The sequence below is a fragment of the Cupressus sempervirens genome, chromosome 11, assembly GCF_028749045.1.
Source record: "Cupressus sempervirens isolate cs-2001-9-10 chromosome 11, ASM2874904v1, whole genome shotgun sequence".
NCBI classification, from domain to species: Eukaryota; Viridiplantae; Streptophyta; class Pinopsida; order Cupressales; family Cupressaceae; genus Cupressus; species Cupressus sempervirens.
In genome coordinates, this window is record NC_143128.1 from 42861381 (window position 1) to 42876129 (window position 14749).

The 14749-nt window shown below is 31.7% G+C and overlaps 1 protein-coding gene and 1 pseudogene across 4 annotated transcripts in view; one reads left to right on the forward strand and one right to left on the reverse strand.

Annotated features, from left to right (window-relative positions):
* Nucleotides 1–4201, forward strand: part of LOC149528157 (beta-galactosidase 8-like) — a 62324-nt gene extending 58123 nt beyond the window's left edge. For 3 of the 4 annotated variants that reach the window (XM_089809975.1, XM_089809976.1, XM_089809977.1), the window contains 3 exons: nt 2903–3114; nt 3291–3636; nt 3765–4201. In XM_089809975.1, the coding sequence (XP_089666101.1) occupies nt 2903–3114; nt 3291–3636; nt 3765–3872 (666 nt within the window). In that variant the 3' untranslated portion in view covers nt 3873–4201. Of the gene's footprint in view, nt 1–2902; nt 3115–3280; nt 3637–3764 lie in introns of all 4 variants that reach the window. The other variant, XR_016358745.1, reaches the window with a different exon arrangement.
* Nucleotides 4202–9701: 5500 nt separating this feature from the next.
* The window catches only part of LOC149528158 (purple acid phosphatase 22-like), a 28272-nt pseudogene continuing 23224 nt past the window's right edge, over nt 9702–14749 (reverse strand).

A 14749-nucleotide genomic window follows, 5' to 3' on the forward strand; every position in this document is an offset into this window, starting at 1 on the left:
AGAATCATAGACCAATTCTTTTCAAATATGAATTCTCAAACAATAATTTGACTTTTTCTATACTTGTATTGAACAAAAATTAATGAGCAATGAAGGGTCGAATTTGACATGAAAATACCAAATACATTGTCTCCAAAGACATTAGCATGCATTAAAACTCAAAAACACCCCTCTTGATCCAAATGTATGGGCTGAAAATTCATTTAAAAAGTTTTTTGAACAAAAATTGTGATTTTTTAATGCAAAAATCTGAGTCGTTTTTACAAAAAGGTGGCCAAAAAATGCATGTTTTTGAGTCATTTTTGACTTGTGAATGCAAAAAAAACTTCCCCAAATGTATATACATGGATCAAAATGCAAAAAAATGACTTCAAAATGCATAAAAGTGGATTAAAACCCCAATTTTTCAGGCATTTTAAGCAAAAACGTGATTCATAGAAGGCATGAAACAAAACGTTTTTGACTTTTAAACACCAAAACATTAGTCACAATGTAGTACAATCTCAAAAAGAAGCCAAAATGATTTGCTTCGGAGTCAAAACATGTAACAAAAATGGATTTATTTGCTAATTTTTCCAAAAAAGTGCCCTAGAATGAAGCTTTGAAAAACATTTTGGAGCTTAATAAATCCGTTTTAAATGCAAGATAAGTCATTGCCAACCAAAAAGGCCTTCAATAGAAGAAATCTCATGCAAATCCATTGAGAAAATCTCAACTTATGATCAAAATCGAGTTCTTGGAAGGCAAAAACATGTGTCATTGCATATATTAAAACACGTTTTTTTGACCAAAATTAGACCTTTTTGTGTTACTTACATATTTTAAAATGTGCATCTCATCAAAATCACATTTTTTGGGTGCTATTGCATGTTTTAAAATATGTCTACAAGCAAAATCAGACTTTTGAAGGAGGATGCATGTTTTAAAATGCATCTCACTTTTTAGATGTTAAAGCATGAAAACTTCACTTTTGATGCAATAGCATAAAAAAGTCCACTTATGATGGACTTTTGATATAATGACATTAAAAAGGTCCACCAAATTAAACTTTATATGCAGTGACATATAAAATGTCCACTTTTGATGGATTTTACATATTATTGCATATACAATGTCAACTTATGAAGATTTTAAGTCATTTAATTCACTTAAAATTATAAAAATGTTGCAAAATGGGCTATAAACAATATTTATATATCATATTTAGAAATATAAAATATAATCATCATTTAAAAAGTTACATTTAAATAAACATTTGATTTTTAAAGCAAAAAATTAAACTAAAACTATATAGTTATATAGTTACTTCAAGTGAAAAATTAAAAAGTAACTCAACTTCAAAGGGCCCTTGGTCTACTGGTGAAGTTGAATGGCTCAAAGGGCCCACCAGGGATCAAGTCTTGCTGAGTGCAAGGTCCAAAGACATCAAAGGGATGAGGTTGGATCATGCCCCGGGCGAATTTGGCAGCGTGGATGCTCCTAAGTCCTCTTAGTTGAGGTTTTAGGGATGCGTGGGCTCGTATTGGGTACCTAAAATGTCTTTGTAGATGACTTCCATAAAAAAACAATTATAACATAAAGTGCACTATAGTCACTTTAAGTTAAAAATTTAAAGCTAAAGTAACTTAAAAACATAACAAAAGTGAATATAAGTTATATTTATCAAAAAGTAAAAGTCAAATTGAAAATATAACATCATATTTTTAATTCGTGCTGTTGCATCCAAAAGGTCCACTTTTGAAGCACTAGAATGGGCATAACTTTTGACTGATAACTTCGATTGACCTTTAGGTTAGATCGAATCGAAGGGAAAATCGAAAGACATGACATAAGCAAAACCAAAGGACTAAAAACCAACAAAAACAAATTCAAAAGCAAAGAAAAGGATGATGAAGGCTTCAAAAATCAAGCAAAGTCTTAATAAAAAGCAAAATGAAAAAGACTTGACGAAAGCCTTCAGTAAAATGATTTGATATACAAATTGAAATGGATGGATCGATCAACATTAAAAAATTGAATATCAAATTTAAGCTTAGAGAAATGTGAAACTTGTTTGAAAAAGTTTCGTACTGTTACCAACATTTTGTGGTGACAAAATGCAGGACAATAATTCTCTACAAAATCAAAAGTCTGATTGAGATATTCCATCCCTCCTTAAGGTGTCCGAAAATATGCTCAATGAAAATCCCGGGAGTAAACACTCACTGAGTCACTGGCAACATTTAGCATTTAGTTCAGAAAAGAAAAGAAAAAATCACTTTGAGATTACAATGTCGTAATCAAGCCAAAAGAGAAAAACATATTATCTCTGAGATTACAATGTTGTGACCAAGCCTATAAATAATATCCGCCACATCTCTCTCTGTCATTCCAATAGTAAAGCTAAACTCTTTTTTGTAGAGTTTACTAGCATCTTTTAAATGGCTTCTATCTTTGTTATAAAGTGCTTACTAGGTAGATTAGCTGAAGATGTCCAACTAATCTGGTGGTTTCATGAGAAACATGTGGTATAAGAAAGTTAGAAAAGGGATCAACAATTTGTGAATGCTCTTGAATGCTTTTAATTGGCTCGTAGGAATCCAGTGTTCTTAATGCTGAAATGTTGGAAAGTGGAATCATTCTTCACATGCGATTGTGGCATTTACTAAAGCACTCGTGGACACAGAAAATGATACGTTCCGGTGTCTAGATTGTTACAAATTATGATTTCATTCTGAAGATATTAGTTAATCAATTATCAAAATTGAATTCAAAAGACTGTATTTTGGCCTTTTTTTTCTGCTTCACATGTCACTTTTGAAAATGTTGTGCAATTGAGTGTAGTGTTCTATTTACTTTGTAAAATAGATGCATTGAAAGCTAGTATTAATATGCCATTAATGTGTCGTCAATTTCATGGCAGACCACTTTTGAGGCTCCAAATGGTAATGATCCGATTGCATTAAACCTCCTTGGCATGGGCAAGGGTGTTGCTTGGGTGAATGGGCAGAGTATTGGACGATATTGGCCGGCTTACATTGCTCCTGCTAGTGGTTGTACTGATTCCTGTGACTATAGAGGAGCTTACAGCTCTGATAAATGTCTAACAAACTGTGGCCAACCATCTCAAATATTGTAAGAAAGTCCAGCCATCCTTTACCTCTATCAATTGCTCATGCTTACAATCTTACTTTTGGAATAAAAATGTAAATTTAGTTTGCGTAGCATTGATATACATAAGTCATTCTCTTTCATTGATATTTTTAACAAGGGTTTAGAAATATATTTACCAACCAAACAGCTGCTTCCAGCTATCACGTTCCTCGCTCTTGGGTTCAACCAACCGGTAATGTACTTGTGCTCTTTGAAGAAATGGGCGGAGATCCTTCTCAAATCTCATTCACGACAAGGACTGTAAAATCTTTATGCTCCCATATATCCGAGGCACACATTGCACCTGTGGATTTGTGGGAATTAAGTGCAGAGAGTGGATCAGGAGGGACTAAACCAAAGCCACAACTTCGTTTACATTGCCCATCATCTGGACAACTCATCTCATCCATCAAGTTTGCAAGTTTTGGAACACCCAAAGGGAAATGTGGTAGCTTCATTCATGGGCATTGTAAGACCGATACTGCAATGTCTGTTGTAGCACAGGTATTAGTTCTTTCCACCTAATCCTTCTATCAAAATTTTAAATCATCTACACCATAAGAATTTATCAACACCATATCACATTAAAGCTTCACTTACGATTTTTTTTCTTTTCAATGCGGTCATTGCAGGTCTGCATTGGACGACAAAGTTGCTCAGTGGAGGTTTCAATAGACAAATTTGGCGATCCTTGTGAAGGAACTAATAAAAGTTTGGCGGTGGAAGCCATCTGTTCCTGATAAGGAAAATAGGGTTCCTGTTGATCCTGAATATGTGAATATTTATTTAAAGATAAAAACTCCCATATAGCCCACTGCTTAATTATTGATTATTGATTGGCATTGACGCTAGCTTTGGTCTTTGAATAATGTTAATATTGATTAAAAGATCAAATCTCTGTTATAGCGCAATGCTTAATTATTGACTACCATTGATGCTCGCATTGACCTGTGTCAAGTAACTGACCGAAAGCTGCATTCAATGCGCATAAATTCCGTGTAGAGCACATACAAAATGGAATCGATGATTTCAATATATTCCTAATCTAGAATTAGCCTTTCAAGAGCCACATGTTCTGAATGACCTCATAGTTCTATCGATTGCTTCCAAATTTTAAATTTTATATCTTATTGCACGCAATTAATTTTATTGGACTGGGAATTTCTTCATATTAATTTCATATCTATTTTATGACAAGATTATATATTAAAACTAATATTAGATGTATACAGCCAAATCCTCAAGAAAGATGGTGGACCAGCATCACACCCTAAAATTAGTCTGGCAAAATTAAGAACAAAAAAAAACACATGGTGTCAAAAAGGTTAAAAGCTACAATAGAGTAAGTTTATGTTTCCATAAAAGAAACAACCACCGATTTGCTAGAACATTAAAAAAATAAAATTGATATATAAAAGCTTCAAACGCATATTGCCAAATGGTTATTGCCCATTAGGTTTCTCTTATCTGCTACATTGTAATTCCTTAACTTTGTCCTTATGCTCGGATTATACAAGCAACATTATCACCATCTTTAGGTTCTTGGTAGGCTTGATTATTGTAAGCTCTAGATGGAGATTTCCTTGATCAAGAGGTGCCCAATTATGGTTTCAAGAGGATGTGTAGGACTAAGATTGTTGTCTCATTGGTAAAGTGTTGGCTCTTTAATGTTTGCCTAAGTGGTATGTGAGGACTCTAAGTAGTTCCATAGGTGGTGATTTTGTTGAAGACAAAACCTTGATAGTAGTGCAAGGGGTGTTACCCTAGAGATCCAACAAAATTCGTAATTGCTAGTTTTCAAGCGCAACCTTGTTAGCTTGATTTTGACTAGGGATGCACAAATTCTAAACACATTAGTAATCATCAAACACTAAGAGTGGATAGAAAACTATCCACACTACAGTGAACAAAAATAACATTTTAATTTTTTTTAGATGCAAGAAAAATCTCAATCTAGAAGAATTTTTCACATTTGGGAATTGTACTCAATAAGGAAATCAGCCAGGTGATTGAATCACATCACATCATTCCCAAGTGTTTGAGCATGATTAGAGGATAAGTAAAGATGATGGGTATTTGGTTGCTTGCAAAAAAATACATCTTAGATGAGGAATGCCAATATGCATCAAAGACTTGGTGTTGCAAACACAAAACAAGTTGAGCAACTTTGGGCTCTACAATGCTTCACAAATTATTGGGATTTCTTTTAGCCTAAATGAAGTTGGGGATTGTGGATATTGTCTTCTAATCAATTTTGAAACCATAGGTAGGTGAGGAGAGAGCCATGTTGATGACAAAGATGAAAAATTGATGTTTATTCATTAAAATGATGCAAGTCTTTATATATGTGATAAATTGTTGATAGTATACCATTGAGAATTGATATGACAAATAGTATACCATTGGTAATTGATACAATGTTATTAATATTAGTGCTGTCATTCCCACCTTAATATATTGATCTTGGAAACATCAATTTCACTTGCCCTACAAACTCCCCTTAAGCTTAAATAACAAGAAGTTGATTATGATTACATGAGTACATATTTTGAAAAAGTCTTCTCCAAAATAAGAAAATCCTGAACCAAGCAAGGCTTCATCAAACTATCTCATGACCCACATAATGATGTATCTTATTTGTGTTATGAAGCTTTTGAATCACAAAGTCTTGTATTTTTCAACATTGATCCCTTAGATATATGACAAATCTCCATCATTGCCTAGTGACCACGAAAGGGTATAACTATTTATAATATGCTTTCAAATTCGTTGGATAACTTTTACTTATTAAGCTCAATACTAAATGTTGAACTTGTCTTCAAAATGAATCCTCATAACACATGCATTTTAAAAACTTTTTTCAGCATTAGAAAGAAAATCTAAAGGAAGCAATAAACTTAACCCAAAAATGCTTCTATAAGACTATACCTTGTGAACCTTTTCTTAAAATAGAAACATGTATTATCTCTTGTTTTTTATTGACCATTTCTTATTGCTTGGTGAATATAACACTTTGTCTAATTGAAGATCTTATGTATCTTCTTTGGTCCTTTTTTCCTTTGCTAGAAGATTTGAAATCATATCTTCTAGAGTTTGTGATGTGATATGACTAAGCGCAAAAATAACATTATTGGTATTTTGAAGGAAAGTTGCATAGCAGGATGGCCTTTAACATCGTCATTATCTATTGGACTTTACCTCTGTTAGCTTCCTCATGAGTAGCCTCAAATTTCTTATATGTGCTGACATTATGATTCCATCTTCCATTTGGCATCTGAATGATTGAACCTTTATAGATAAAATTGCATTAACTATTTTTATCCAAACAATGTGTTCAGATTATCCCAAATATTTGTAGATGGTTTATCTAAATCTATATGATGTATTTTGAAGTCCGAAACAACAAGACATATAATATCATTGGCTTTATCATCTCTATTTTTCCAACAATTTACTTGCATTAGGTTTTTTTTCCCTTTCTACTTACTACTTCTCACAAACTCTTATTTGGTAGTTGCATTTAAATTTTATTCTCCAAGATTGAAAGCTGAAACCATGGTATTTATATGTAGGAGATATTTACTACAACAGGTCAAATTTCTTATATTGCTACCAGGACTCCACTATGTAATTTTTTGAGATAAACACATTGAACTATGTTCCATGAGTAGTGGTTGACACGAACCATCTCTCATGATAATGATTGGAACACTTAGCACTCATTGGATTTAGGTGATGCTCAGATAGATGATTGGCCCATGTTTCATGAGTAGTGGTTCTGATAAACCCATCTCTCATGATAATGAATGTAACACTTAACACTCTTTTGATCTAGATGATGCTCACAAAGGTGATTCATGTAACACTTAGGACACATTGGATCTAGGTGATGCTCACAGAGATGAACTACCTTTGGGAGCATCACCTAGATCCAATGAGTGCCAAGTGTTACATTCATTATCATGAGAGATAGGTTCGTGTGAATCACTACTCATGGAACACATATGTGAGCTTTACCCATATCCAATGAGTGCTAATTGTTCCATTCATTATCATAAGAGATGGGTCACATGAACTACTACTCATGGAACACGAGTCAATGGGTTTGTCTCAACATTCTACATAGTTGAATCCTAATGGCGTTATCATAACTATAATATGTATCTAATGAACTATCCATCATAGAAAATACAAACTAAAAAATATCCTTGTTCTCTAAAATATAAATCACTTCACCTACCACAAGTCTCACACTTTACTTGATTCCAAATTGAATCTATTGGTATCTCATAAACTTAAGAACCCAAGATATAAATATGATAAGAAAAAATGAACTATAGGTGCGACCTCAAATTTATAATTCTGCTCATCTATGTTGATTGCATAAAATAACCAAGTTTGCCATGTAAACTAATATATATATTTGTAATATGTTGTTGTGTCTTTATGAGCAATAAATAGAAAAATGAGACTCTTTTATCAAAGATTCAAGCTTATTGTGTACATATTTGATATTGGGGAAAAGAAACAATAGTGGTTATAGATAACTTCATGTGCTTAATTAATATAGAAAAATATATCAACTTTGAATTTGATTGTGTATGTCTATTTAGTATCAACATTTTAGATTACACTCCATGATCTTTCATGAGGATAAGAGTGTAGGACATGTAATAACATGTTTAAAGCTAAGGTTTTGACTTGTGGGTATTCACAATGCACATTGTAGGAGTTGTTATGTGTGGAAGGGTAAAAAAGAGGTTTCTTCAAAGTGAACAAATACATGACCCCCATTGCACTAAAATTGTTTACTCAAAATCACCAGTACTTGTGGACAAATGTCCCAATACTAGTTCACATTTTTCCAATACCTAGTAGTGCACAAATGGGTCAATCATTGTTGAAAAAACTAAAAAAGGAAAGAAAAATTGTCTAAGTCCTAGTACATAAATGACTCACTATTGTATAATTGAAATAATTTTTTTGTGAATGATTATTGGAGGGTAATTATAACAAAAAGTGAGTGATTATTGGGCCCATAATTGCTATTGGTGCATTTCCCCTCTATAAAGAAGAGACATTGTTTTTTGATAGAGGGTTCAGACGTGCGAGGCAACCCAACAAGGTACAAAGCCTGTGAGCTACCAACTAGCGAAGGCCACCACAAACAATTTAGGGACCCGATATAGGCCAACTTGTGCTTGAATCCTCTTCGGCTTAGAGCCGAGGATTGAGGGGCATCCATGACATCATAATCACCCGAGGCATGATCACGGCCTCATCCCTTATGATGTCGGAACCTTGCACTCATCAAGACTTGATCCTTGTTGGGCTATTTGTGAGCCATTCAACTTCACTAGTAGACCAAGGGCCTATTGACAAAAACACAGAGACATTTGAATATGGAATGAAATTGCAATGTTGTTTGAACCACATGCTTGAATGTTGCGATATTGACCCCTTTGAGTTGTAGTCAGATGATAATTGCATAATGCACATACAGATTTAGTGGTGGATGATTGTAATATTGCATTAGAAATGCGCTTTGCCAAGATGTTGGATATAGAGCACATTGTGAGAAAATAGGATGACATCTATTAGAACTATACCTTGTTGTGAAGGTAAATCTTAAAATGTGATATTGTTGTAGGATTCAATTGTGTAGACTTATCAAATGTGAAAATGACTTTTATGAGGAGAATCCATCAACAAATATTTTTGTTTGAAAGAATTTTTTTGAAGTCTTAGAGAACTATTAGCAAAAAATCTCAAAATGTGATATTGTTGTAGGATTCAATTGTGTAGACTTATCAAATGTGAAAATGACTTTTATGAGGAGAATCCATCAACAAATATTTTTGTTTGAAAGAATTTTGTTGAAGTCTTAGAGGACTATTAGCAAAAAATCTCAAAATGTGATATTGTTGTAGGATTCAATTGTGTAGACTTATCAAATGTGAAAATGACTTTTATGAGGAGAAACCATCAACAAATATTTTTGTTTGAAAGACTTTCGTTGAAGTCTTAGAGAACTATTAGCCAGAAAGGTACATCAATTTATAAAAAGGAACACAATTCATAATTTATATAATTCGTTTATTTCCCTAGACAACGTGTATATGCTTGTCAACAAAATTGGCCAACTCAACATTCATTTGTTAGTTTTTCTTAAAAAATGATAAAATTTATGTTTGCTTTAGTTTTCTTTTAGAAAACGAACACATAATTGAATCCAAAATTACATCTAAAAATCCAAATGATTATAACACTAACTGAAATATAAAATTTTGTTAACCAACAAAGACAACATTTTGTATGGTAATTACGACATCCCTTAAACATCACACACTAAGGAAAAATTTAAGCTTTGATAAAATAAGTCAACTTTGACTATTTAACACTTTTAGTCTAGGAATAAAGCTTAGAGTGCGATATTTAAGTAGTCTAGGGAACTGCATATCAATGCTCGGGCCCTCCTTATTTATTGTTATTAGAATATAGGTTTGCCAAATTTAAGGATTTTGAGAGAACAAGAATAAAACCCCTCTCTTTCCCTATTCTCTTTTGAACTAATGAATTGAAGATGCACAACTTGTTGATGTGGCCAAGCTCTCAATTCAAACTTGGTCTATTGCATTTGATTCATTGTCTGCATTCCTATGCCACCTCCAATACACATGTGTTGCATTCTTTATTTTCAATTCACCATGCTAAAACTTTGATTCTCTAAACAAAGATATCCTTGACTCATTTTGCCCAAACCTGTGGCAACTAAAATATTTCAATCATACAAGTGATAATCAGAAGATATTTTTAACAAAATTGTCAAATTTATAAATAATAATATACAAAAAATTTGTTCTTATGAAAAATATAGAATACTTAATAATCATAAAATATGAGTCAATAAAAACTTTTACAACTGAATTTTTGATAGTAATATACAATCATACAAGTAATAAAATGAAAGTGCGATAAGACCTACTTTGAAGAAAGCCCTTCAGGATTGCCTCCGTACCACTCCACACAAATCAACTTTCTTGTTATACATTGGGCTTTGAAAACACATTGTAGAATAAGTATCATGAGTACCCACTACCTAACATATATTTAAGGGTATAGTATTTTCTTCAATTCAAATACTTACAAAGTGTTCGTATGTGTGAACATGCCCTACAAACACCATATTCAATTTCATAGAATACAACATTTCCTCCATGGATTTTCAAATCTCTTCTCCTTCTCCCTAATGAACATTGTTGGTGTTGTACCAGGGTGCCTGTAACACAATTATAAGCCATGGTGTTATTTTTCTATGCACCCTCACATGATTTGCTGTATATCATCACCACAAAAAACCCTTGTTATCAACATGTATAGATTTCATTGTTTTTAGATTTGATTGTGTAACTTTTTAGAATTTTAATGTTTTAGATCACCCTATTTGATCTATCATAGAATGCTAGATAAGTAATGTTTTGGATTGTAGTCTGCAACCCATAATCAAAAGTTATTTTTCTAAAATATTTTCACAATAGATCATGAAATGTAATCCAAAACATTGATCTTATAAACACTCACACAATCAAAGTCACAAACAATATGATAATTATACCTGATTAAGCGATATTATTTCAATAAGTAGTATTGCAATCTATTTTTATAATCCCCTTTAAAGTATATTTATCAAAGAATAAGAATGGGGTTAGCTGCATACACGTAACCATTTGTATACATTTGAAGAAGGGCCGAAGTGTGCATAGGAGCCAAGCATCATACCATGAACTAATCCTTCAACATCAAAGGAGTAGACGAGATTTGAAGTTGGTATATAATGTCTAACTGTAGGTGAATTAAGCTATGATATATAATCATTTATAATTTGTGTATTTTTAAACAAGAGATGTCTATTAAACATAATCTAAATGATTTGACATCTAATTTTATATTTTCGTAATAAATTTAATTTATAGTAAAAATATTATTTAAACTTTTTTTTTTTTTTTTAAAAAGAGGGGTAAACGCTTTGACCTGGAGCTATGAACCAGTGAGGCCACAAATGGGGGACCTCATCCCCATGAGATTTGAACCTTGATGGCAAGAATAACAATGCAACAACTTAACCATCACAACATGCCACTATTGGCAAAATATTATTTAAACTTTATATTTTTGTTTCTCTAGGTATTATTTGAAGTCTATATCTTTAATTTTTATTATCTAGCATTAGATTGTATAAGAAAATTTGTATTTTATATTTCATAATAAAATAAAAATTTCATGTTTCCTTTTCTTTAAAATAAAAATTATTTTTATAGAAATATCATTAAGATTTATATTTAACATTAAATCAAATCTTTTATTTTATATTATATAATTTATTTTATTTTTTCGCATTTTCCATTAATCATTAATATTATGTATGATATTTGATATTTGGGTGGGTCCAAGAAGTTGAGTCCCACTTTTTAAAATTTCTTGTCACTTGATGTCCAAATTTGAGGCACATTAAGATTGAATCTCAAAAAAATTCACTAAAACAAAATGTAGTGCTTGAATTCTAGTTTTCAAATATATAATTTTTTGGAATACTCATATGTTATACACTACATTTTGGTAGGCATGTTCAGAAATCACATTTTCAACATGTCTACTTTAGGATCATACAGTACACGTGTACGACCGTCCTTTTTTGGAGCAAAAAATATATATTTTGTGATTCATTTTGGGGAAAGGTACCTAACACACCAAAGATTGATGATAATATTTTTCCTTATTTTTTGATTAAATGTTCATTCTTTTATAAATTTTTATTTGACAATAAAGTGGATTTTGAGAACCTTTAGTCTACGACCACCATAATTTGATGAAAACTTCACCAGTTTTCAATTATGATTTTTGTTTATATTGATGACATATAATTCATTTTTCAAAAAATGTAAAACAAAAAAAATTATTAAAATTTTAGTTAACCATAATATTTAAAGTTTATGTACCAATATGGCTTGATAAATATTGTGACAATACTAAAATAAATCATATCACTATAAAATTTACATTTCTAGAATCTAGACAAAGGGCACTATAATGGGGTTTTGTTTTGTCAAAAAATTCATTCGAAAAATGCTCCAAAAAGTTACGAAAATGCAGAAATTTCATGTTCTTATGCCGTAGCCAAATTTTTGTTGGCACAAGCACAGACTTGCTCCTACCAATCCTGTCCCGAGCCAAAACTCAATGCAACACATGGATTGTGAAATTTGAATTTTAAGAGATAGGCACATGTTTCAAAACGGGTACCTAATTCTAAAAGTGGATAAAATTGAGGTTTTAGGTGCAAAAAACATAATTTTAATTTTTTAAAGAAATGGGTACCTGTTTTGAAAGTAATGACTATCCGATTTTTGAATTTAGGATCATGCATCCAAGCCTAAAGCATGTACTTGTTTTTTTAATGAACAGGTGCCCATTTCTAGTGACAACGTTTTTTCCTCAAGGACTTCCACGGTTTTGGTACTCAACTTCTTGCATTTACCCATCTAATTATTAACATTTTATGTTAAGTATTTTTTAAAAAAGTCAAACTTAATATTTCAAATTAATAAAAATATTTTTTTTTAATCATAATAGGCATGACTTTAACTTTATAATTCTACTCATCTATGTTGATCGAATAAAACAACAAAGTATGCCATGTATACTGACTCATACATATGTAATTTGGTGGTTTGCCTTTATGGACAATGAATATAAAAATGAGGAGATACTTTTATCAAAGAGCCAAATTTCATCGTATACACATCTGATATTAGGAGAAAGCAACAATAGTAGTTATAGATGACTTTACATGCTTAATTAGTATAGAAGGATATATTGGATTGTAACTTATGGATTTGGTTGTGTGTGTTTATTTAGCATCAACATTTCAAATCACTTGGTTGTGTATGTTTATTTAGCATCAACATTTCAAATCACTCTCTGTGATCCATCAACATGATGAGAGAGTATAGGACATGTAACATGTTTAAAGCTAAGATTTTGACTTATGGGTGTTAACAATGCACAATATAGGAGTCGTTATGTGTGGAAGGGCCAAAAAAGTGGTTGTTGCAAAGTGAACCAATACATGACCCCCATTGCACTAAAATTATTCTCTCAAAATCACTAGTAGTCATGGACAAATGGGTCAATCATTGCCCAAAAAAACTAATAAAAGGATTTATTATTATCAACTACCAGTACACAATGACCCACTATTGTATAAGTGAGATTATTTAAGTGAGTGGTTATAGGGAGTGTCCCTATGACAAAAAGTTAGTGGTTATTGGACCCAAAGCCATTTTTGATACCCTTCCCCTATGAAGTAGGAGAATTTGACTCTGGAATGGAATTGCAATATTGTTTGAATCGCATATGTCTAAATGTTGTAAGATGGACCCCTTGAATTTTACTCAAATGATAATTGCATAATGCATGTACAAATTTAGTAGCAGAGGACTCTAATGTTTCATTATAAATGTGGTTTCTAAGAAGTTGAACATAGTGGTTAAGCATAGTGTGGGAAAAAAGGATGGCATCTACTAAAACTATAGGTTATTGTGAAGGTAAATGTCAAAATGTGATATTACTGTAGGATTCAATTGTGTAGAATTAGCATATTTGGAAATGAATTTTATAGGGAGACGACATCAACAAATATCTTTGCTTGAAATAATTTTGTTGAGGCTTTTTTTTTCAAAATCTATAAAAGTTTATTATCTAATAATATTTTTTGGACTCTATAGTTTTGTTCTAGTATAGGGGAGAGGGGTCTATAGTGAGCCACCCTATATTTGCACTCCCCAAAATCTATCTTAGATATTTTATTTTAAGAAAAAATTGTACAACTGCTAACATGTCAAGTCCCCTACTTAAAATAAATGATTTCAGTTCTACACAGTCATATATTATGCCATATCACACTTATTTATAGCTAATGTAATAAAAAAATTAAAAATAAAAGACTTACAATTAATAATGTACTAAGTCATACTAATTGGTGTGTTTATGTAACACTACATGATTGACTACTTTTTCAAATTTAATGAACTCTTTTTATAAACATGCATTGACTTGACACTTTTAGTGTTCCACTTTTAGACTAATTGGTGTTCCACCCCATTTCCACCCTTGCCCCCACTCCTCTTTTATCTCATCTCCTTGGAGAACTATTAGAGAGAAAGGTACATCATTTTAAAAGTGACACACAATTCATAATCTATATAACTCATTTATTTTCAAGGACAACTTGTATGCTTGTCAACACAATTGACCAACTCAACATTCATTTATTCATTTGTTAGTTTTTATCCAAAAATGATAAAATTTATGTTTACTTTAGTTCTCTTATGGAAAAAAACACACAATTTAATTCAAAACTTACTACCTCTCAAAATCCAAAATATTTATAACAACGATAGAGATATAAAAGTTTGTTATCCAACAAAACAATATTATGCATGGTAACTATAGTTCAATGCCTAAGCTCGCCTATTTTATTAGAATATAGGTATGCAAAACATAAGGATTTATAGAGAGTAAGAATAAGCGCTCTCTTTCTATCTTCTCATTTTAATTA